Source organism: Dermochelys coriacea, chromosome 18, assembly GCF_009764565.3.
Source record: "Dermochelys coriacea isolate rDerCor1 chromosome 18, rDerCor1.pri.v4, whole genome shotgun sequence".
Lineage (NCBI taxonomy): Eukaryota > Metazoa > Chordata > Testudines > Dermochelyidae > Dermochelys > Dermochelys coriacea.
In genome coordinates this window covers 23139661-23165765 of record NC_050085.1, presented here as the reverse complement: position 1 = coordinate 23165765, position 26105 = coordinate 23139661, and the positions used below count along the sequence as shown (strand labels likewise).

The following is a 26105-nucleotide window of genomic DNA, read 5'->3' as shown; positions in this document are numbered from 1 at the left end:
CAGGAAGTTTTTGGAAAGCGTAGGGGACAATTTCCTGGTGCAAGTGCTAGGGGAGCCAACTAGGGGGAGCGCTTTCCTTGACCTGCTGCTCACAAACCGGGTAGAATTAGTGGGGGAAGCAAAAGTGGATGGGAATCTGGGAGGCAGTGACCATGAGTTGGTTGAGTTCAGGATCCTGACGCAGGGAAGAAAGGTAAGCAGCAGGATACGGACCCTGGACTTCAGGAAAGCAGACTTTGACTCCCTCAGGGAACAGATGGCCAGGATCCCCTGGGGGACTAACATGAAAGGGAAGGGAGTCCAGGAGAGCTGGCTGTATTTCAAGGAATCCCTGTTGAGGTTACAGGGACAAACCATCCCGATGAGTCGAAAGAATAGTAAATATGGCAGGCGACCAGCTTGGCTTAATGGTGAAATCCTAGCGGATCTTAAACATAAAAAAGAAGCTTACAAGAAGTGGAAGCTTGGACATATGACCAGGGAAGAGTATAAAAATATTGCTCGGGCATGTAGGAAAGATATCAGGAGGGCCAAATCGCACCTGGAGCTGCAGCTAGCAAGAGATGTCAAGAGTAACAAGAAGGGTTTCTTCAGGTATGTTGGCAACAAGAAGAAAGCCAAGGAAAGTGTGGGCCCCTTACTGAATGAGGGAGGCAAGCTAGTGACAGAGGATGTGGAAAAAGCTAATGTACTCAATGCTTTTTTTGCCTCTGTTTTCACTAACAAGGTCAGCTCCCAGACTGCTGTGCTGGGCAACACAAAATGGGGAAGAGATGGCCAGCCCTCTGTAGAGATAGAGGTGGTTAGGGACTATTTAGAAAAGCTGGACGTGCACAAGTCCATGGGGCCGGACGAATTGCATCCGAGAGTGCTGAAGGAATTGGCGGCTGTGATTGCAGAGCCCTTGGCCATTATCTTTGAAAACTCGTGGCGAACGGGGGAAGTCCCGGATGACTGGAAAAAGGCTAATGTAGTGCCCATCTTTAAAAAAGGGAAGAAGGAGGATCCTGGGAACTACAGGCCGGTCAGCCTCACCTCAGTCCCTGGAAAAATCATGGAGCAGGTCCTCAAAGAATCAATCCTGAAGCACTTAGAGGAGAGGAAAGTGATCAGGAACAGTCAGCATGGATTCACCAAGGGAAGGTCATGCCTGACTAATCTAATCGCCTTTTATGATGAGATTACTGGTTCTGTGGATGAAGGGAAAGCAGTGGATGTATTGTTTCTTGACTTTAGCAAAGCTTTTGACACGGTCTCCCACAGCATTCTTGTCAGCAAGTTAAGGAAGTATGGGCTGGATGAATGCACTATAAGGTGGGTAGAAAGCTGGCTAGATTGTCGGGCTCAACGGGTAGTGATCAATGGCTCCATGTCTAGTTGGCAGCCGGTGTCAAGTGGAGTGCCCCAGGGGTCGGTCCTGGGGCCCGTTTTGTTCAATATCTTCATAAATGATCTGGAGGATGGTGTGGATTGCACTCTCAGCAAATTTGCGGATGATACTAAACTGGGAGGAGTGGTAGATACGCTGGAGGGGAGGGATAGGATACAGAAGGACCTAGACAAATTGGAGGATTGGGCCAAAAGAAATCTAATGAGGTTCAATAAGGATAAATGCAGGGTCCTGCACTTAGGATGGAAGAATCCAATGCACCGCTACAGACTAGGGACCGAATGGCTCGGCAGCAGTTCTGCGGAAAAGGACCTAGGGGTGACAGTGGACGAGAAGCTGGATATGAGTCAGCAGTGTGCCCTTGTTGCCAAGAAGGCCAATGGCATTTTGGGTTGTATAAGTAGGGGCATAGCGAGCAGATCGAGGGACGTGATCGTTCCCCTCTATTCGACACTGGTGAGGCCTCATCTGGAGTACTGTGTCCAGTTTTGGGCCCCACACTACAGGAAGGATGTGGATAAATTGGAAAGAGTACAACGAAGGGCAACGAAAATGATTAGGGGTCTAGAGCACATGACTTATGAGGAGAGGCTGAGGGAGCTGGGATTGTTTAGTCTGCAGAAGAGAAGAATGAGGGGGGATTTGATAGCTGCTTTCAACTACCTGAAAGGGGGTTTCAAAGAGGATGGCTCTAGACTGTTCTCAATGGTAGCAGATGACAGAACGAGGAGTAATGGTCTCAAGTTGCAATGGGGGAGGTTTAGATTGGATATTAGGAAAAACTTTTTCACTAAGAGGGTGGTGAAACACTGGAATGCGTTACCTAGGGAGGTGGTAGAATCTCCTTCCTTAGAGGTTTTTAAGGTCAGGCTTGACAAAGCCCTAGCTGGGATGATTTAACTGGGACTTGGTCCTGCTTTGAGCAGGGGGTTGGACTAGATGACCTTCTGGGGTCCCTTCCAACCCTGATATTCTATGATTCTATGATTCTATGACTCGGGGGCAACGTAACAGATATTCATAAAACCATAACGGCACAGGGAACATGAATAATGTAGGGTTATTTACCCTTCACATAATACACAAACCAGGCTTCACCCCATGAAATTAATCGTCAGCCAGTTTAAAATAAACAAAGGAAGTACGACTTCATAAAGTGCACAGTCACCCCATGGAAATTGTTGCTAGGTAATGTTGTGAATACTAAAAGCATAATAAGGTTAAAAAAGGAATTAGATAAGTTCAGGGAGGATAGGTCCATCTATGGCTATTAGCCAAGAGGGTCAGGGATGCAAGCTCATGCTCTGGGGGTCCCTAAACCTCTGACAGCCAGAAGGTGGGACTCGACGACAGAAGATGAAACAAATCGATAATTGCCCTGTTCTGTTCATTCCCTCTGTTGCATCTGGAACGGGTCACTGTCAGAAGATAGGACCATTGATCTGATCCAGTATGAACATTCTTATGTTCTTGATGCTCATCAGTCTGTTGTGAGATACAGCTTTGCACGCACCATACAATGTAGAGGTTTCACTGACAACTTTTCAATCTTGCTCTCTCCCCTGTATTTTCACTGATGCTGAATACACACATCTGTGAACTACTGACTGGACAACATGTTGATTTTGAATGTTATACAATGACCTGATATGTCTTCCTCCTTCCAGTGATTCCAGTTTCTAAGCCCCTTCCCCTTTACAGTCAAGCACAAATATAAACACAGTATCAGCAAAAGTGAGAAGTTGCCCTATTACTAGACACACAAGTTCTGATTTTTAATTATAGTAGCAAAGCCAGGCAGGAAAGAAATACCTTGCCTTTGGGCCTCATACACAGAGCCTCATACACAGAAAACATAAAGTGTAATAAGAGAGGAGTCCATGACTAGCTAAATCAAACCAAAGGATGTCTGGTTTCTGGAAGAAATTGACTCCCTCAGCTGGTCTTTGCAATAGGCCCAAATCACCATAGCATCTGTGACAATTTTGCCTTTATGCCTGTGGAGCTGTTGGGTATTGCCCTGAGACACCATAGAGGCTAAATCTGAAACTACCCCAAGAATAGAGTCTAAGCTAGAGGCTCACTTCAGCTATTAAAGGCCCCCAAGGAGAGAGACGTTCTATAGTGTGTTATTAAAATAATGGATTTCCAAAAACTTGCTTACTGAATATAAACAGCTTAGACACAATCCAGCTTACTGTGGGCCATGGGTATGGGTGTGTGTAAGGCAAGCTCTCTGTCAAGAAATCCTAATAGTGTTAGGATCCTATATTAATCCTTATATTGAAATATTGTTCCATACATTAAAAACAATCAAAGCTATGTAAATTATAAAAGGATTTCCAGAATTCTATTGGCTTTCACATCTTTGCAGTCAAAGTGATACCAGCAGACAGGAACAGTAACCCTCAAGAAATACTGACTCCCTAGACAAATGAGACCAAATTCTGCTCTCAGTCACACTTGTGCAAACCCTCTGAACTGCCGTGGGCTAACAGAGCAGAGTTAGGCATTTGGTATTTATCACACACACTATTTTATTAAACCCTTTGGGGAGCCTTTCCTTAAGGTGCTTCCAAATAGCACAAACAACGAGGAGTCCTTGTGGCACCTTAGAAACTAACAAATTTATTTGGGCATTAGCTTTCGTGGGCTAGAACTCACTTCATCAGATGCATGGAGTGGAAAATACAGGAGCAGGTATAAATACATGAAAAGATGGGAGTTGCCTTACCAAGTGTGAGGTCAGTCTAACAAGACAATTCAATTAACAGTAGGATACCAAGGGAGGAAAAATAACTTTTGTAGTGGTAATGATAGTGGCCCATTTCAAACAGTTGACAAGAAGGTGTGAGTAACAGTAGGGGAAAATTAATATGGGGGAAATTAGGTTTAGGTTTTGTAATGACCAACCACTCCCAGTCTTTATTCAGGCCTAATATGATGGTGTCCAGTTTGCAAATTAATTCAAGTTCTGCAGTTTCACATAAGAGTCTGTTTTTGAAGTTTTTTTGTTGAAGATTTTCCACTTTCAGGTCTGTTATTGAGTGACCAGGGAGACTGAAGTGTTCTCCTACTGGTTTTTGAAAGTTATAATTCCTGATGTCAGATTTGTGTCCATTTATTCTTTTGCGCAGAGACTTCTATTCAACTGTTTGAAATGGGCCTCTCACTTGGTAAGGCAACTCCCATCTTTTCATGTATTTATACCTGCTCCTGTATTTTCCACTCCATGCATCTGATGAAGTGGATTCTTGCCCACGAAAGCTTATGCCCAAATAAATTTGTTAGTCTCTAAGGTGCCACAAGGACTCTCGTTAGTTTTGCTGATACAGACTAACATGGCTACCACTCTGAAACCTATCACCAAACAGCACAGTGTCCCACTAATGCTCTTTCCAGCCAGTAATAAATTTTTTGGCACTGGCCACCAGGTGGCACTAACTGATTAGAAAATGAATTCCTCCTTGCTTTCATGGGAAATGAAAGCCTTTGTTGATTTTGCTTCATGATATTCTATAATCATCAAGATTACAGTCCAAGAACAAAAATCCCAACCCCCCAATAGTGGATGTTTTGGTCTTTGATCTGAATAATTAAGAGAAAACAAGACTCCCCGACACAGTAATTGTTCATTAGTCACGGGATGTGTAAGTCTCCAGTAAGTACCAGGCACATGGGAAGTAATGTGAGCTAATTGTCAAATGAGGTATTGTACCTAGATAATACCAGGACTGAATGAAGAATGTCAGAGATTGTTTTAATGGATTTTCTTTTGACAATAACTTTTTCATAACATTTTCAGTGACCAATGATTTTTAATAACATACTGACAGAAGACAGGTTTGTTAAAATATTATTAATAAAGAGTGTGTTTCATTGAAAACATCAGGCCTTCTTGTTCAGCTGTGGAGGACAAACAAGAAGAGTGAAAGAACTACAACACCAATACATCTCACCCCCTCTGCCCACTCCTCCACCACCACCATCTACACATTGAACATATTCCACCAGCTCTTTCAAAGGTCCCATCTGTATTTTAGTGAGTGAAGCCATCATGAACTCAGGACATAATCCAAATCAACAGCTAATTTATAAGCATCTGTAACTAGAATTATTTAGGAAACCATCTGGGGGACACTCTGCATTCAATAGCAGTCCACAATCCAGAATGCAAGGCTAACAAGAAACAGAAATAATTTAAAGTCTTGCCAAATATAGTCAGTATTCAAAATAAAGAAATAATACTGGCACCCATGTCCAAAAGACATTTCAATAACTGATACTGAGCTAATATTTGTCTGTTCTGGGGACTGTTTGGTCTAATGTTCTTCGTGGTATTGCTTCACTATTATTAACACCCACTTTTATACACTAGGTTTATTACATTGTAATAGAGCTAACTGGTATCTAAAAGATTGCCTAAAGCTCTGGGATGAAGTCTGTGGTCACCAGTTTCGCTCCTCTGGGACAATGGAACTTTCTACAATACAGGTAAAACTTGTCTGTGCACGAGACAGAGCTTCCTTGGGGACTGATCCCAGATTGTGGAATGAACTTCCTCAGGAATGCACAGCCTTCATCTTCTGCTCCAAGTAAAAGGTACATTTCTTTGGCCTTGCCTTCTCTAACATATACAGACAGCTTCATGTTTATATATGTATTAGATTAAAAATATTCCAAAATAAAACACTCCACTGCACACATCTCCCCCTGGGGAGAGAATAAAAGAACAAGCATGTGACAGATATTAGTCACACTATTAGAAGGAGCTCAGATTCTACAGTAATGAGGATGGCATAAGAACCTATATGGAATAGAATAACAAGTATTGTAATTAAATTTGTATTGTTTTTTCATCAAAAAAAACAAACAGGTAAGACTTAGGCCAACCAAAAATATCAGTTCTGTGATACTGATAAAAACTGAGATTATTAAAACTGGAACAATTTTACATATTTAATTTACTTTTCACATTTAGGTCAGATGTGACTACATTGATAAGCTTTACTTTCTGTTTATGGTCACTTTCTGACTCTCCAGAAATAGTCCTTTGTAGCTGCATTTCAGATTTCTAGCACAGCAGCTGTGGAAGTTTCAAATTCCCCCATACTCTATTTTAATAGATTTGGGGGTTTTTAAGCATGAAAATATTTCTATTTGTATAGAGCTTTGTAAAACCGCAAGACCACCCCCTTGATCAACTGAAGAAAGTCTACATTTGGGGCCTGATTACTTGACAGTGGCTCTTTAAATCTGGTATCCTCATAAAATGTAATGACCAAGAGGAAATGGGAATACCCCAGCAGGCTTTTGTATGGATGTCCACAGAAAATAGATTCTCATTGGCTATCAGAATTATCAAGTTTTGAAACTGAATTTAACTTAAGCTTTCTATTTAATCTTCAACTCTGACACCGGTAGTCCCACTATCTATCCCACTCCCTCAGCATGTAAGCCCCGCCACAGATGTGATAGCATAGACAGTGCAGTCTGTGGTGGGTCCCAGGTCACTACCAAAAGCGCTGGGGTGTTTCATTTACAGAGCCAGAATTGAGCATGTCCGGAGAGAATGGGTGGATACGAGGATGAACACGATATTTGTGTGTTTGATTGTATAACAGTGGTATCTTTTCATACTCAAAGAAATAAAGTTTCAAAAGTTCCATGTACAGCCTGCAGTTTCTCCAGCTGTGACTGTGTGAAGGCAGTGTTATTAATTATCACCACAATAGTTCACTAAGGGATAGAAACATCTGATTTTAGAGACCACATTTTAGTTCTTAGTTATAGTGGACATGAAACAAGGATCAGAACTCAGAAATCACCAGCTGCAAGCCTTCAGGTCATGATTTGCTGGCTGAGAGAGAGAGGAAGCCAAAAGGGAGGAGAATTTGGAGAGACCCCCCACTGCCAAGCTGGCCCATGATTTGCTGATCATATGGTGTGTATATATACACAGAGTTCTGCTGTGTTGAATTCTGCCCCAGTATTTTGTTTGTACCACCAGATGCCTCTAAGGACATCTGCTGATCTGTTCAGAGAATCCTCAAATCAAGGATAATAGGGCACAAGAGGAAAACAATTAAGGGCAATGCCAAGCTGAGGGCCAGGCTTCATCACAGACATATAGAAATGACTTACAGGTGTCTCAGAAAGAAAACACCCAGAGAAATCTCCTGACACATTATCAGTTCTCATTTTGTATAAATGTCTTACAGGGATCCTATTCCAACAGGTCTCTTCAGAAGCAAACCATTCCATATGACACTTTCAGGAGACCAACTTGTACTCTGCCATCTCTAAGATACAACAGCTGCATTATCACCAACAAAATGACTTTAGTAGCTAGCTTTGAATATGTCCTTGTATTTTCTATGATAACATTTAATTGCAGTTTTAATACCAGAATTTTTAAATAATATGAACAGCACCTGTATTTCTGATCTCCTAACTCTAGATGGATTCATCCATCTAAAGATTTTGAATAGCAGATCACCCCCACCAAACATGCCTGCATCTATATTAATGAGATTTTGCAAAGTGATGTAATCTAGAGGGAAATATTGAGATAGTCACTGGGTTGAGACCTAACACATCACTAGGGATAATCCAGTTTGACTGAACAACCATGAACTAACATGAATGCCCGGCTGCAAATGCAGATGACTCAACTATCAGAACTAGGCCCAGGATCCCAAATAATAAAAACTGAAGTCAGCTTGATTATTTCAGTGTATACAGTCTCATCTCAGTAATTTTAGTAAGGGAAATCATTTGGAGATTTAAATGGAAATAAAATCCTCAGAGTATTTCCAAGCGTCTATTTACCCTTCATGGATGTTCAGATGGGTTAATTTCAATCTCTTGATTAGTTCGCAGACCAACTAGATTAAAACAAGTTAACAATGTTTCCACAAAGCTCTTGGAGCTGCTGGGTAGTACTGAAAGGGCCATTTTTCATCCGTAACCTAAGATTCAAGCCCAGATACAGAACAAGGAGAGGAGCATTTCTGCAGTTTTGTATGGAGCACGTTGTTGAGAGAGAGCTTGTTAAGGGGCCAGCAAGAAGGACCTTTTCACAATGGCCAAGGTCACAGTATGTCCCTGGAATCATACAGCTGATGTGAAGTCCAGAGCTTGGAGTTTGTGTGTACTGAAGCAACACCTTTAGTTCTTGTCCTTGCTGATGCCCTGACTGAATGTAGGAATGTCACCACAGGGAAGAGAGAGGAACCAAGTCAATTACAAAAAGACTAAACCTGAGCGAACACTCTTCTACCAAAATCCACATTGCAAAGAGACTCACATGGCACCTCAGGATAAATGGTTCTTTGTTCTGGCTGATGTTCTCTAACCCTCTCCATCCCTCCCCAGCAGCCATCTGCCACTTTATTTTCAGCTCCCCTGGCACATATCCCTCAAGAGGACAGGTTTCCGGCCTCTAGCTGTAGCAGCGTTGACTCTGCTTTAGTTTGCATTAGTACACTCTGATTTCCCCGGTGCTTTCTTTACCCACAGAGGTAGGGGCTGAACAGGATCAGCTATGTGGAGCTCAGTATTTAAAGGCCCACATGTAACCATCTAATGTTCATTACAGAATCATCAAGCATAATTGTAATGTTCCTTTTCCACTTGTCTATGATCTGAAATGGCCCTCTCTCTGAGGAAGGAGAGTTCTCCCCAGTGTGATTTCCCTTCATAACTCTGAAGTAAAATCATAGTTACAGGAACTATAAAATCCTACCCAAAACATCCCTGTGGAGATGGTACATAGTCTCTGTAATTAAACTTCAGACTTCCGAGTGCAGCCAAGCTCTGTCATAACAGAGTTGTTTTAAATGTGGGATTTAATAAAATCAAAGCTCATCACAGAAGCTTGAGTTTCAAAGGAATAAAACAATAAGATCTGCATTATGCAACAGGTAAAAAGGTGACTGCTTGCAAATTAGACTCTCACTTCACCACTGATACTATGCACAACATTTTGATTAAATCACTGACAAATCTGCTTTAGGGCAGAGAAATTTGGAAACATCAGGAAATCAAACTGTGAAGTCTTTGAGAGAATATGATTTATGTGAAAATGTGATGAAGTTAATGGGTTTGGCATCAAAATTTCATGGCATGCTCAATTTTGGAGCCAAATCGGATGCCTTCTTGGCAACAAGTACCCCCTACATTCCCTGAACATAGTTATCTGTGCCCTCTATGTTTTCCAAGTTTGATCAGAATCAAAAGCTTTTATTTTAGCTACATTTCCAAGGATGCGTTTCCCAGGATGTGCATCCGTAAACAGAGACGTGTATATGCATGCACACTGAATAATCATGCAGAACTTCACTCTTCCCTCCTGAGACATAAAAGAGCCAAGTATTATTAGATTTATGGCTAGTTTGTTGTAGTTTTCACATAATTTTCTTGATGCACTGCAGATTTTTGAACAGGCTGCCACATTTCCTGCTTGTTAGGTATTAAGATTTTAGTCTGATCTCAGCCACACCTTGAATTTCAGTGCAATTTAATCAGTTCCTAGAGTCTTCTGGTTAGCATATCCAGTCTTTCCATCCTGTAATTTGTGGCCTTTCCAGCTATCTTTGTGAGACAAAGGAAAAGAAAGCAAGGAAAGGGAATGAACTGGGTCAAATGAGCAACTTAGCACATTCTTTGTTTCTTTGGTGTATGAAAGGAAGCAGCAGCTATAAGATGGGCTGACTGACACTCACACTAGGTTCAGTGATTGTACTGACATATACAGGAATTTATTAAGGGCATTGTGGGCCTTTTTCTTTTCATGACTCCTGTAACAGGGTAGCTGGGCCATTAAATGAAACTGGACTCAACTGTCCTGTTCCAGTCCAGGTGCTCCTAGCTGGACCAATTAAGACAATGGGGCAGCACCCAGGGGCTGTGAGAGTCCTGGTGTGAAAGCGATCAGGAAAGTCAGAGCAGACTGGTTCAGTCAGGAACACGAGAAGTGCCAAAGTGAGAAGGTGGCTCCTGGGAGAGGGCTGAAGGCAGAACAGCAGCAAGAGGAGTTTGCTGGCTGACGTCCTCAAGCCAGAGAACCAGGACTGGAAAGGGCTGAAGGCCAGAGAGAAGCAGAGGGAGATGCCTGCTGGCTCTAAGCTACAGAGCAGCTGTGGAGCTGACTGATGTCTGCTTGCCAGAGAGCTGGGCCCCAAAGGAACCATAAGAGGGCCAGAGGGAGTGATGGATTCTCCCCTGGCAAGGATGGTCCTAGCAGAGAGGCTGTAGGAGTTCTGCTGGAAAGAGTGGAACTGCATCCCTGAAAAAAGGGCCAGGGTGTCTGTCTGGCAGAGGAGGACTGAGAAAGAGTCCAGATATGGTGAGAACAAAGCTGGGTTTTAAAGATTACATGCACTGGGATGGGGGAGGGTGATATGGACTACGTTTTGTGATTTTTGAGTTATAGACTTTTTCACTATGTTTTGACAAACTATGGATTATGGACTAGGCTATAAGCTCATATGGAGTTACTGGGGACTCAGAAGGGTAACTGAGGTGAGTGGCCACTTGCAGGGCTGCCATGAGGGGGCACCTGGGACAAGACCACTCATTTAAAACCCCCCAAATATTCCTTTTTGGCTCTATTCTCATAGGTATAGTGCTGAAGCACTGCAGAGATCTGTGTCCCACCTGATATGGACTCCTGAGAACCCAAGTGCCTATCCTCCCCACAGTAACAAAATAGTCTCAAGAGAGTTGGAAAGTAATGAAGAAATTGCACAATCCTAGAGTCAATAATGATGCAGACCAGATAAGATCACTGTGTGGCCACTTACGCTAGGAAGGAATATCCCTGAGGGCTAAGCCAGAAATCGGCATCTTTTGTTTCATGTTTAGCATACATTTTCCCTCTGATTGTTTTGGGTCTGTCAGAATACCAGCACCCTGTTGGAGGAATCAAAAATAGTGGAATGGATTCCTACAGAGTCAGCCATTAGTGCTTAGTTTCAGTATTATGGTTGTTGAATTCATTTTCTCCTCTATGGTTCTACTTTATACCTAATTTCTCTTTCTGATCGCAAACAAGTTATTTATATGTATATTGGGACATATACTCCTGGGAATGGGACACAATGTAATCTTTTCAAGTGACATCTGCTTCAGCATTCTGTGGAATATGCTTCTGTTGTGGGTGGCACAGAACACACAATTTATCACTGTAAATATCTGAAGATAAGAACGTTGTGCCATGGTAGCTGGGATTCCCACTGACCTGATCTCTCTACATTTAGGCATTTGCAGAACACACAAAACACCAGTCTACATTAAACATGGTACCCTATGCTAGCAGGAGAAGTTTAAATTGTATATCACAGATATAGTGCAGTGCTAATTGTATTCACTATCATACACTTATCCATAGACCTCTGCAATACCCTGCTAAAGGGGTGAATCAGGGCTGAAAAGACACAAACCAGAAAAAAGAAAAAAACAGAACTGATCTCTCTCACGCAAGTTCCCTTGCCCATAGATTTCTGTGTTTAATTTGCTTAATTAAAGAAAAAGAAGAGTCCTCAGTGATGCTGAGTTAGTCCCTAGGCTGTCTAGTCCTGATACAATCTAAACAGAACCTCTGCTGTTCTATTATTGAGAAAGGAGAAATTTATGATCTCAATGGGAACGAGAGAAACATTTCCAGCTGAATCTGAATGACTCAGACATTTGTCTGTGTGAGGTACTGTTTGATAGACAGATTATCTGCATGAAGTGACAGAGCTTGCTCTGTAACACCAAGGAGAATCAAGAGTCTACCTGATGCCAATGGAGTTACTCCTGATTCACACCAGAGCAGGGGTCGGCAACCTGCGGCACGCGAGCTGATTTTTACTGGCACACTGCTGCCAGCTGGGGTCCCGGCCCCTGGCCCCACTCAGCCCGCTGCCTGCCTTGGTGAATGGAACCCCAGGCCAGCAGTGGACTGAGCTGGGCCGGCGGTTTGGACCCTGGCTGGCAGGAGCCAGCGGAACCTCAGACCGGCAGTGGGTGAGCCACTGCTGGTCTGGGGTTCTATTCGCCACCCCGCTTAGCCCACTGACGGTCTGGGGTTTCGGCCGCTGGCCCCTTGCCAGCCGGGGTCCTGCCCATCGGCCCCGCTCTGCCTGCTGCCGGCCCGGGATACCAGCCGCTGGCCCTGCTCACCTCGCTGCTGGTCTGGGGTTCCAGCCGCCCGGCCCCCTGCCAGCCGGGGTCCTGGCTGCCGGCCCCGCTCAGCCCGCTGCCAGTCTGGGGTTCCATCGGGGGCCCCTGTAAATGTAAAATTTATTACTGGCACGCAAAACCTTAAATTAATGAAGACTTGGCAAGCCATTTCTCAAAAGTTGCCGACCCCTGCACCAGAGTAATGGAGAGCAGAATTTGTCCCTCTATGCCTATTCTATACTGTACTGTCTTTCCAAGTCTTTCTTGATAATGGTGTTAAAATATCCTGACAGTAAAAAAAGCATCCCTGTTTTTTAGCCCTGATTGCTCAAATGGTTTCCTTCCTGACTTTGGACAGCAGTCTGCCAGAGCAGAGCAGTTTGCCCAGCGAGGTAGTTATGGCCTATTCAAACTGGGCTCTTCAGTCAAGCTTGGCTATATCTATGCAAAGTGTAATACAGGTTACCTCCTTCAGGGCACTAAGGATTGGACTAGTGGACCCATCTGATCTGACCTGGCCACTTAGGTGAGAGTCACACTGCTGCAAATATATAGATCACTCTGCTCACTCAATGAATTCAGTGGTGTGGCACTTAATTCCTACAGAGCTTTACATGCATGACGTCACTTATTATCATTATCCCCACTGGTGAAGTGACTTTGTGAGGCCACACAGATTGTCTGCCGCAGAGCCAGGATCCGAACCCAAGTCCTCCTGACTGCACTCTCTTGCTCTTCCCTCCAGAGTACACTGCCTCCCTAGACAATCCCCATACTTTATCGACCGGCTCCGGACTCTCTTATTCAATAACAGGGCAAATTTATGGATGGACATGAAGGCTCAGTCAGAAAAGTATTTACTAATTTATCATTTTAACTTTGTGTTTGGGCTAAGAACTTTTGCCAGGTTTTATTTCAGAGAAAATTAAAAGTCTCATCACTCCTGAAAATGAACTTCCTAGCACTAGCACCAAATCAACCTCCATCCTGGCTTTGCTGAGTACTCTCTAACTCCTATCACCCCACATGAAGCTGTCAGAGTATTAGTATCCCTTCACTAGACTCCTATCCATTGCAATCATTAGTAGGATAACTGAATAGGATAGGAAATTGGCTTGCAACCCTGCAAGTGAGGTTTGTACAAAGACTGTGACTCTATCTCCACTTGTTAGAGTGACAGGTTAGAAAATATCCCTCTCAGCCCATTTTTACAGGACAGAATCTCTCAATTCCAGTGAACGTTAGTTACCAGGAAACTGCACGAGCACTTGTTAAAAATATGCCAGGTTCTACTTGATGGCACTTCCCTTTCATTTGTAGCCATTGAAGAAGATATTGTACTTCTGGGCAATTCCAGTGCTGGAGAGGGTTCCATGGAGCTGCCTGTGTGCAGGGCACACTTCTCTGTACCACTGCAAGCCTCCTAAGCAGCTCTTTCCTTAGCTTGCAGAAGTCTGAAAAACAGTTACTGACACTCATCCCAAAACAATCTAGTTTCTAGTTATTATTATTGTTCAGCTGGTATGAGGGAGAGATGTCAGAATTCTATAATGGAGCTTGCAAAGTCAAAACTAGTTTCAAACCAAAGTCTCCAATGGACATGAGCAATAGATTATAGGACAAGATTATCCTTAGTGTCAGAGGGCTGAAATCAATAGAGTTTGATCACTAAGGAATTTCACTCAAATATTTTTCAGTGCAGATAACTGAGGGAACGGGGATAGCTCTTCTTTTAATAGCTGTTTACATCAGAAAATTTGCACCTGAAAGATGCTCCTGCATGGGGCTCCTTGCTGATAAAATTAAAGTCAGTTCAATAAAAGCTATTTGTAGGCAACAGCAATCTATGTCAATCTTATATATAAAATGCTTCAAATGCTGAGTAGCTCTTGGGGAAAGACACCTGTAAACTAGGTTTCAGAGTAGCAGCCGTGTTAGTCTGTATTCGCAAAAAGAAAAGGAGTACTTGTGGCACCTTAGAGACTAAAAAATTTATTAGAGCATAAGCTTTCGTGAGCTACAGCTCACTTCATCGGATGCATTTTAAACTGTAAACTAGGGGAACTGTAAGGGTTCAGAGGTAGTGACAAGGTCCCTGTTGGTTGGGGCAGGGAGGCAAGGTAACAGGTGAATTTTGTATCTAGGATAAACTAGAGGGAGAAGGGGGGGACAGGATCAGATACTTTTGGGAAGGTCTGGAATGCCTTTCTGAAGGGTTCATCAGGTGGGGAAGACTGAAATCGCACCAGGTACAAGTGGGGATAGATGGTAAGAGGGGTTGGGACTGGGTGCTTTGGACAGAGGATTTGTCACAGAAAGGTCACAAGACAGTAAGTTAATATCTACGACGTACATAGACCCCACCCTGAAAAGCCTGAACACCAAAGGTCTGCACAGACACTGCACTTTTAAACATTCTGATCCTGTTCCCCAAAATACCTCATGCAAGCATCCCAAAATACCCCAGCCCAGGGAGCAGGCTTTCAAAAGTGCAGTTCCTTAGGGGAGCACAAAATGGGAAAGACTCTGAAGTTTCCAAGGACACCTGGGACTTGCTTTTTCTCAATTTTTTTTAAATTTGTGTCCAAGTTTATTTTGTGAATTATCAGAATCCCAGGCCAGGCAGTTTGGACCAATCAGTGTTACTACAAAGGGGAACTCGGGGGAAGTTATCAAAAGGGCGCCATTCCCTTAGGTGGGCACTAATTGTATAATTGAACTGCAGGCCCAAATCTCATGTAGTTCAAGGAGTGAGTGCAGATCATGTAGTTCAAGGAGTGAGTGCTCAGATTAATGCCTACAATTCATTTTATGGCTACAAAATTTGTGGACGCATGCTGCACCTGCAGAAAGGGAAGCCCAGCCAGGCCTCAGACTAGCTGGACATAAAACATCTAAAACAGGGGAAATAGTCTCCAGACTGTCCTTCATCCTGTAATGTGTATAGTACATTCAGTGTTTAAATAGGCCAAGCCAGATCACTGTCTGCAACAGTTTCCATACTTGGTGTTTCTGCAGGAACATACAGAAAACAAGCCCCCTACTGCCCAGTGCAGCTGGAAATCCTCAAGTACTCACACATTGGTTTGAGCTGTCCAATGAGTTCCTCTTTCGTCCATTTTGCCCATTCCTTCTTGTCTGTGTTTATTGAGCACAGGATGGGACCACATGGTTTTCCACAGTCCTCTATGGCAGGTACATTCAGGTAGTGCACCAATACGATGTCAGGGTTCTATAGGGAGAACAGGAGAATAATTATAAACACCTGGGGCCACTTCTGTCTTCTTTCCCTCTTTGCAAGTAGGCAGCTTTATCTTCACTCTATTATTTATTCAAAATTCAATCTCAGAAAAAAGCCAGTATTCATTCCCATTTTGTACATTAATTCCCTGAGACCACAGCCATTTTATAAGAGGTTGCAATGACAACACATGAGATAGAATTCTTTGCACACAGCAGCCTCCCTCCTGAGTCCCTTTGCTTGCAGTCTTACTATTATCTTTGTTTGCTTAGTACAAATCCTTTTCAACCCACTACAGTATCAACAACTGCAGACTCCTCCAAACACCAGTCACAACAGCTACAGAACTTGCTTTGGTTTAAGAGGCACATGACTCATTTGCTCGATCAAATGCTTTGATCAGTTTTGGTTCACATTAGAGTATTTGAAATCTACATGAGAACATCAACAAGAGCCACACTTTCAATAAATTTGCAGGAAAATGGAGGGAGAAAGTCAAGGAAACTGACAATATTACACAGTGCCCCTGAGCATAGCTTCCTTCCAGTCAGGCCTGTAATTTCTTGCCTTTTGAAGAATCTTGCATGCTTGTGATGAAAAGACAAGCTGAAGAAATTTGGAATCGGAACAGAGAACAACTCTGCAGAGCATCTGTTTAAGAGTTTTTTGAACAACTACAGGGTACCCACTCCTGTAGGTTTGTTTAATGCCCCATTCATTTTCTCAACTCATATTCTTCCCATAGGAATTGAGGGAAAGAAAGAAAATGCAACCCCTCTTTGATGCACTGCAGTTCTGCTGCAGTGACACAGACTTTCCAACTAGGAAACCTAACAGAATGTTTATTACAATGTGGGTAAATGAATCATCTTAACAACAACACAAACAACCATTGTAGTTTCCCCACAATGTCCCAAGGAGATTGTACAATAGATAATAACAAGACTGAAAACTTGATTTCTTTCCCTAAAGTCATTTACTCCTAAGTTCACAAACTTTAATGACTATTTTGGAATTATTTATAAAAATAAATAGGATAATGGTCTAATTAAAACTCTAATGTTTCATTAATGCTGTTAGAGACCAGCTCCAAATTGGAGCAGGAACACAAACTGCCACATGTCTGCAAAGGCTGTACTAACGGGAGTCAATTTCCTACTGAACAGAGAAGAAAGAATGAGAGCAACAAATAGACTCCAGTACCAAAATGACAATTTACTAATTAACTTGCCTTGAAAATGGATCATGAAGTAAATAAGCTCTCATCCCTCTGATGGGCAAGAATCCTGCAGGCTTGTGATATCTTGCAGATGCTCAAGATATCACACTATTAATTTCCTGCCATTTTGCTGAGACAGCAAACAAGGATGCTACCTGTCCAATAGAGTTGGAACTAAGGTCACCACTGCAATTCATGCAGCCACTGAGAACAACCCGGTTAAAAGATGACTTTCAGTCACCAATCATCTGTTCCAGATATGAGCCAGTGACATAGCAGTGAAAGTCTCTGTAGCTTACTATCTCTTGTGCTACCTAGGCTTAGAGCTGATTGGAGAAATTTTGACTGAACCATATTCCATTGTAATATATGGTTTCATTAAAATGGAAGCACTTTGTGAAATTAAGCTAATTCTGGCAAAATTTCATTTGGGAAGAAAAACAGGAAAAATGGGACATTTCAACATTTTTGGAATGAAATGTTTCAATTTTTTGTTTTGGAATGACGAATTTTTAAATGCTTTAAAATTTGTGTTATATAGTCAAACTTCCGTTGACTTAAATAGGACCAGACTTAGGTCAATGCTGAGCATTTCTGAAAAATCTCATCCTCAGTCACTAGCTGTGTACTGACAGACTGTGTTTCTATCCAGTTATTGGTTGGTGTATGACAAGCCATATCCATGATTATGGTATATGTTTCTGTGTGTGTAACTTTGTTAGGTGGCATAGATATATTGGCACAGCTGTTAGACTTGAGATTCACATACATCAAGCCATACTGTCAGGAAAGGGTCATGTGTGATCTGTATTTGCACAGCACGCAGAGGTTGTTTCTCTATGATATTCACCCCATGTAGCATCACCACTAAAGCATCAAGTACCAGTGAAATCAGACATATCACAGATGAGAGGGACCCAGCAGGATGCAATGACACTGTGGTGAAGACAGCCATATGAGCTACCACTGCAATTCACAAAATTCCAGCTTTGGAGATTATTGGAAACATGCTAAAGTTGAGCACTCTGAGAAGCTGGAATGTGGGCCAAGTAAGCTTGTTTTTAGAATAATGACATGTCACCTCAAGACTGGAGGACCTTCAGGTAAGCACTAGGAGAGCTGATGACATGTAGATAAGATACAAATGCACACCAGTGTTTTGGGATCCAAGCTACATGCCAATAATTCAGTGAAGGTTATATCACCAAAGCTCTGCGCTGCAGAACAAGAGCAGAAAGGTCTCTTTTGATAGGAAAATAGTGACTGATTCCAATACCTGCAGAATTCCAGCACCTCAGCCTACAAACCTGGGTGGTACTTTAACGACCTGCTGCCCAATCAGCTGCTGATTTCAGGGTTTACAGCTCTTTTGAACATTTGGGGTGATTTTTATCATAACTAACTGCATAAAATTGCCTTCAAGTGATTTATCAGTGGAAAGTTTTATTGGTTTTTCCCTAGGCATTTAGTAGCTATTGAGATCTGCTCTATCAGCTGTATGTGATAGTTATAATAGTGTCAGTGATCGTCAGATATACTGTTGTGACTGTCATACAAGTAATTAGACTAACCTGTCATTCTGAAACAGTGACAAATGGGCTGGGAGGTGCCACTGAAAGGAATGCAAATAAAATGGACCGCGTATCCTGTTGTGAGATCTTCTTTCTAATGAACAGAGGAAACTCAATCTGCGCTGCCAGCTTTTGATGGAGATTAACCTGCCACGAAAGATTAATCACCATCACGCGCCTATGGACCTGGTTCTCGCTTTCTCTGGTTTTACACCATTGTAACTCTACTGTCTTCCCTACAGACAGCGAGATCAGAATCAGGACATAGGGCATGGGGTTTCCTGAATGAGTGTCTCAGTCTGTTGTCAGCCATCTATCAAAAATCAAACTACAAACAAGGAGCTCACAGGACACTACAGATGTCAGGAAAGATACAAGGACAGGATGTTTACCTAGGCAGCTCTCTCTGTGACTTTCAGCCTTGAAGAGATGGAGAATCACTCTGTCACCATATGGAAACTGCTGGGATCCACAAAGTCATAGTGGAGTGGCATCCTAACGCAGCCTCACTGTGTGCTGATAGTGCCCCCCCATACCTTGGCTGATACTGTCCCCCCACACCTTGACCCATTTGTTAAGTGTGGTCACTGGGTGCCAGGCAATGTAAGATGCGGTCCTGTGATCACTACTCTACTACAGTGACACCAGCAGAGAGAGAGAGGAATTTCCAGCAAACCAAAGGACTCCATGGGAGTTGTATGTGGGAGCCTCAGTGAGCCACACATAGCTCTAAAGCCACAAGCTAGATAGCACTGATTTATATAGCATAAGGAAAGCTAAGTGCTAAAGAAAGTACCAAAGACATGCAATTAAAATTAGAGTTATTATTTATTGTTTTAAATGCCCCTGACTCAGAGATCAAGGCACATGTACAATACGAAACCTTACAAAATAAATTAATAATAAATGATAAACTCTTCTCTATTTAACCCATCTGGGCTTTCCATAAATAGTAATCAATAACTACCTCAATAACCACACTGCCCTCCTAAACCAAATTCTCTCAGAAAACAGATGGGCTTTGCAGCATGCCTGGAAGGTCAGCAGGCTTGGGGGTCTGACAGACCAAACAGTAGGGAAAGCGAGTCATGCTCCCTTCATGGAGAACATGCTCCCTCCTGCTCCTTTCATGGCTAAAGCAAGGAAGTGTCAGCTCAAGCGGTCCCAGCTAATCTCAATTGCTGCAGCATCCCACAAGCAGGGGCATCTCTCAGACAGCTGGGGCCCAAAACATTTGGGATTTTAGAGACAAACACACACCTGGAAATGAACTGGCAGCCGGAGTAGACTTCAGAGTTTAGGTACCTATGTACTTCCTAAATTAAGAATCCACCCTTCCTGCCAAGCACACAGGGAGGAACACAGCTTTTAGCCACAGGTGCTACTAGGATATCCAGAAACACCAGGAGAGCCAATGAGAGCCTCAGCTTGTGAACACTTGCCATGGAATACTTCCCCAATGAAGTCTAGGCTATTTCCTCCAGTTGCTTCCTCAACCTGCAAAATTTATCAGATTTGTCTTGATTGAGTCTTGATCAGATAATCCTCCTCCAAGCCCCAACCAATGGATGAGATGGTGATATGAAACTGGGCATCAACACTATACTGAGGACACCATAGCCCATATTCCATCATTAATCCTCTTAGTCATGGATTAACATAGTGATATATCAATTACACCTAGCTAAAGGAATTGATAGGAACAACCATATTTTTCCCTTCTTTAAGTTTATATTCACATTTCTTTTGAAAATTTGGATTCCATCTACAAGGAAAGGATAAGACAGTGCCATCTACCAGCCAAACTAAGCTTCCTGCATTCCTTCTGAATGGTGCCATGGCATTTTTTTTTGTCTGCAGCAATATTGAAAATAATTTCCTCAGCTCACTACTAGCCGCAGCATCCTTACCTAGCCATGTGTCAGTACCTCTGGGATGCTTGAACCTGTTCCACTTTGGATCCTGATTATGTGTGTGGTTAGCTGACTTGCCAGGGAAACAGCACGTCTGAGGCTGTGTAATGAGGGACGTTAGCAGAAAATGCTGGAGAATGTATTGGTTTAGCATGATTTAGTTTTCATAATTACAAGAGACTTGGGATTTGAGAAAATAAAATCCCTTTGAACAATAAAGCATAGCAACCTCAGTGAGTGTTTTATGTGTTCGGATTTTAGACAACTGGAGGTGGAGAGTGTGTCATGGGCCAATGGCCACCTACAATCTGCTTAAAGTACCATGTTTATTTCATGCCTGTGGCTAATTTACCCCCTTCTGAAATGAATGCCACAGTGGTGCTAGAGAGGTCTCCTCTGACAAGCTTGCATCCAAGTGCAGAGAATTCTACTGGCCTAAAATCCAGCTACATTAGAAGTAACCCTTTAAGACACTCATGTTTGAGGGGGTAAACAACAACAACAACAAAAGGGAATTACAAAAATTAAACCCCAGCAGCTAATCATATCCTCTCCCAAAGCTCTTGAAACGGCAAGGAATAAACCCACCCAAAAACCAAGTGGCAGAAGACTGTTAAGTCACAAGCATCTATTGGTAATGGTCCATATCTCACAGATAATAGATAACTTCAGGGAAATCGGAAGTGTGCTGAAGAAGAAGAAGAATGTCTAAGCCATCTAGGAGATCCTTCCTGTCCCCTGAGTGAAGAAGGACAGAAGATCTGGAAATGAATTGCTGGCTAGTTAAGTGGTGTGTTGTGGAGGGTTTTTGTTTTGTTGGTCATTGGTCCACTTTCTTTCAGGAAATGGGGCTGTATAGTTTGGATGGCCTCCACCTCTGTAGAAGGGAAACCAATCTCCTTGGGGAGAGGTTGGCTAGAGAAGTTAGGAGGACATTAAAGTAATAACAAAAGGGAAGGATAAAAAGCAGGGAAGATAGGAGCACTCATTTAGTGCAGGATCAAGGTACTTAGGATAAAAATCAATCAAGAAATTAAAAGGTCACGGAGAGAAGAAATTATTGAATTGCATATACAACAATGCTAGGAGCCTGGGTAATAAACAAGAGGAATTTGAATTACTCATCTATGAGCATAAATTCAATCTAGTTGCTATTACTGAAAACTGGTGGGATGATGCACACTATTTGAATGTTAACATCAATGGTTATAACCTATTTACGAAGGATCAAGAGGGCAAAATGGGAAGGGAAGTGGCACTCTATGTCAAAAGTGGCATTATTTGTTTCTAAGTCACTGGTAACTCAGAAGAAAATGAACTTGAATGCTTATGGATCAATATCCTAACAGATAAAGCACAAGATGGAGCATTAGCTGGTGTCTGCTACACACCATCAAATCACACTTGGAAACAGGTTGACCGACTCTTTATGCACCTATCTATAATGTGTAGGTAAAAAGCTGTGTGAATATGGGGAACTTCAGTTTGAGGGACATGTGCTGGAGGTTTCATGCAGCCAGTACTAACACATCCTTAGAATTCCTAAAGATTATAAATGTCAATTTCCTAACTGAAAAAATGTTGCAACCAACAAGGGGGATTCTATATTCACAGAAAAAGAGGAACTGACCACAGAATGAAAAGTTAGTGGTAGCTTAGGTACAAGTGATCATTTATAATGTGCAAACAGAATAAAGTCCAAATATATTTGGAGCTTTAAAAAGGCCAATTTCACAAAGCTGAAAACAATTATGAGCCAAATCAGCTAGAAGAAATAAATTAATCAGAAACATGTGAATGATAACTGGGAATTGTTTCAGAACACTTTACTAGAAGCCCAAAAAGCCATAATCAAAGAAGATCATATTGGTTAAAAACCTGACCTGGTTCACAGAGGAAGTGAAGGCAGCTCTACAAAAATAAAATATAACAAATGGAAAAAAAAGGAAGTTTATAGTAATGAATATAAGTCAGAAGTTCAGAATTGTAGAAAATTGATAAGGGAAGCCAAGAGACACAAGAAGAAATCTATGGCCAGTAGAATTGAGGACAATAAGGAGTTTTTAAGATATGCTAAAAACAAAATGAATCCTGACAATGGTACTGGTTCATTACTTAGATGGAAATGGTAGAATTATCAATAATAATGCAGAAAAGGCAGAAGTGTTCAATACATATTTCTGTCCTGTATTTGGGAAAAACACATGATGTAATCATATCATCTGAAAACTCTCCCCCCTTGCAGGTTCCCAGAGCCCAGGCTCCAGCCTGAGCCCAAACATCTACACTGTAATTAAACAGCCCCTTAGCCCAAGCCCCACAAGCCTGAGTTAGCTGACACAGGCCAGCTGTGGGTATTTAATTGCTGTGTAGAGATACCCTATAAGAACCTACTTAGGGAAAAATATTTGGTTATGAGCTCTTCAATCTAGCAGAGAATGATGTAACACGATTCAATGGCTTGAAGTTGAAGCTAGACAAATTCAGGCTGGAAATAAGGCATAAATATTTAACAGTGAGCGTAATTAACCATTTATAAAATTTACCAAGGGTTGTGGTGGATTCTCCATCATAGACAATTTTTAAATCAGGTTTGGATGTTTTTCTTAGAGATATACTCTGGAAATTGTTTTGGGGGAAGTTCTACGGCCTATGTTACACAGGAGGTCAGACTAGATGATCACAACGGTCCCTTCTGGCTTAGGAATCTATGAACCTAGGAGTCTATGAAGATAAGGGAGAAGAGTTTGTAATGTTGAATGCTGCATGGTAATTTTCCATTAACAGCAATGGGAATGGAGGAGAGACTCTGGTGAAGTGAATGCAACTTGATTTAGAAATAACTTTTGACAACAAGTCAAAAACAAGAAGCCATTAGTCTGAGGATGAAAAGGCAACTGAACCAATAGAGAATCAGAAGGTGCACTAGCTGCTAGGAGTGATTGATGTACAGTACAATACTGCATTTATCCCTAATAATTTAATCTGTATTATGCCTGGGAGCTGGAACTACTTTATTGCTACCATCAGAAACTAAATGTCAAGTTTCAGTCATTAGTGAAGTTTAGCTTCCAAGATGTGGCAGGTTTCTTTTCCCCAGAGAAGCTCTTCAGAACCTTGTGTTGAGTAATAAGAAGCTTTGAAAACTGATTCACCCTCTGTGCATTCACGACTGCCTTGTCCTTTCTGAAACAACCCCCTCCCTTCTTATGGCTCCCCCACATATACTCCAAATTAAACCCGATCAGTTCTCAAGTTGGTAATATCAAGCCAAGGAGGTATATTCACCTCTTCTATTTTTCTGTGGTTTACATTGTAAAGTGCTAAATATCAACCCTGCTTTCTTCAATGGCAAGAAGGAATGTGACAAAGACAAAATCACCACTAGCACCAATGAGACCATGGCAGTGGATGGGCACAGGTGGTTTGGCTCTCTCTGAGCCCGATGAACCATGGATTGTTTATGAGGATGAAAAAATCCCAGGCTCCTCTTCCTTCCAGGATGAAGGGGTTGATTTCTGACCATTTCACTATTTACAAAACTTCAGGAAACTTTTCCACCTGCAGTCACAACTCATCTGCAGGAAACACACCAGGGTTCAGCCAGAAAAGAGACCAGCCATGTACATCTCAGAAGTCTTACATCTAGTCTACAGGGAAATCCTACATAAAACTGTGGCCAGCCATCAATATGGAATTTAGAAAGTTCTAGAATTAGATACATAGCACAGCGTATTCATTGATCTTAATGCTCTGTATGTCAGCAACTCCACACAGCTTTCTGCTCACTGGAGTCACAAAGCCTCTGCCACCTGCCATGTCAGAGCAGTAAGTCTGCCTGGCAAGTGGGAGCCTTGCACACACACTGCCATCGTCTCTGCAGATCCAGATGGGGGCCCTCTTGGGAAGGGGAGGGTAATTTGTTGCAATATCCCTGTTTTTGTGGCATAAGCAGGAGCACATTACAAGAAATGGTTAAAAATGCAAAAGGCTGCTAGTTTTGATAAAGAAAAATGCAGCTGCAACATCTGTTTGACTCTTGTTTGCAGCTTCATCAACGCTAAGTGGTCAATAAATCAAACTGGCATGGCGTTACGTTTCTTCTGTGGCTTAGTCATTAATTTAATGCCAGTTCTCATGAAAAATGAAGGAGAAAGGCTTGTGTTATAGTGAAAATGTATACACTATCCAGAAACGAATAATAGCGTGTAATGGTGCTGCAGACCTCCCAGCATGGTTGCTGGGGGAGAGGCATAGCCTCCCAATGCTAACCGTTACATACAATTCAAATTAGCAAAGTAAATCAGTGATTGTTTGTTCCACCAGCCCATTTTATGATGATATTTTTCATCTTAGCACTATTTATGCACAATTGCAAAGCTTTTCCTGCAACCAGATTTTAATAAACAGTGAGGGGGCAAAGGCACATAAAATAGAGCCACAAAGCCTCAAAAGGGGATGATATATTATGTTATGAAGAAATGATGGGTATAACAGCACTTCATAGCTTTTATATCAGAATCCTGGCAGAGAGGGGAAGGAAATTTTTTTCACCTGCAACAATAGCCCTATGTTTGCTTCCCACCAGACAGACTTGCAGTTTGGAAGATTCATGTGAGGAGAGGTCTCCAATAGTCAGACAGAAAAGGCAATGACCACCACCACAACAACAACAAAAAAGGCAATTAAAAAAAAAGAGAAAGGGAAAATCAAAGCTCATCTCTAGGCAGCCCCAGTATATAACATTTGCAGCTAGTGAGAATGTCATATACTGAGAGACTGTGCTTTACTCCCCAGAAATGACAATCAGGTCAAGGCTTGGAGCTACACCAGCAACTGGCTTCTGCATTGCAAATGGTCAGAGTTGGAGATAGTTTCTGGGGAAATAACCTCTGAGTGAGAGATAAGTCTGGTATTGAAACCCACCACTAGAATTAGGAAGGGAAATAAATGCTACCTTCTAAGAGGATGAACACCAGCAGATTTCACCCCAGCCACCTGTGGTAAAAAAACCCTAATCAAACATAGCATCAGTATACAGGAACACCAGCCATTTACTTTCATCCTCAATACAAGAGCATGGCACTCGTAATTTTAGTTTCTACCAGAAATAATTATTTGTTCCCCATAGTGCCCATAATCTGTGAAGCACTGTAAAAACACAGGAAGTGGTACAGAATAGCCCCTGCTCTGAAGGCAGGGGCAGCTCTACCAATTTTGCCTCCCCAAGCAGTCGCTGCCGAATAGCTGCCATCGCAACAGCAGCAGGGCTGCTGCCAAATTGTTGCCACACTCAGAATAGCGGCGGAGCTGCTGCCCAAAAGCTGCCGCGGCGGGAAGAGCAGTGGAGCTGCCGCCAAATTGCCGCCACGGGACACGGACTGCCGCCCCATTCTGGAAAGCTGGTGCCTGGAGCTGGCCCTGTCTGAAGGACTTACAATGTAAACCAGAGACAGACAGACTAAGGCAGGTGGAAGGAGCAGTCAGGTAGCGAGGACTACACCCTGATACAGAACTTTCCTATACTACGGTTGTTCTATAATATCATCACTCCTTTACCTGGTCATTTTTAGTCAGTGCATTCCCTACAGGCACTATACAA

The 26105-nt window shown here is 42.4% G+C and overlaps 1 protein-coding gene across 15 annotated transcripts in view; it reads right to left on the bottom strand.

Annotated features, from left to right (window-relative positions):
• CAMTA1 (calmodulin binding transcription activator 1) overlaps positions 1-26105 on the bottom strand; it is a 927426-nt gene that overhangs the window by 140959 nt on the left and 760362 nt on the right. For all 15 annotated transcript variants that reach the window (XM_038376458.1, XM_038376466.1, XM_038376465.1 and 12 more), the window contains exon 6: positions 15638-15791. In XM_038376458.1, the coding sequence (XP_038232386.1) occupies positions 15638-15791 (154 nt within the window). The remainder of the gene's footprint in view (positions 1-15637; positions 15792-26105) is intronic.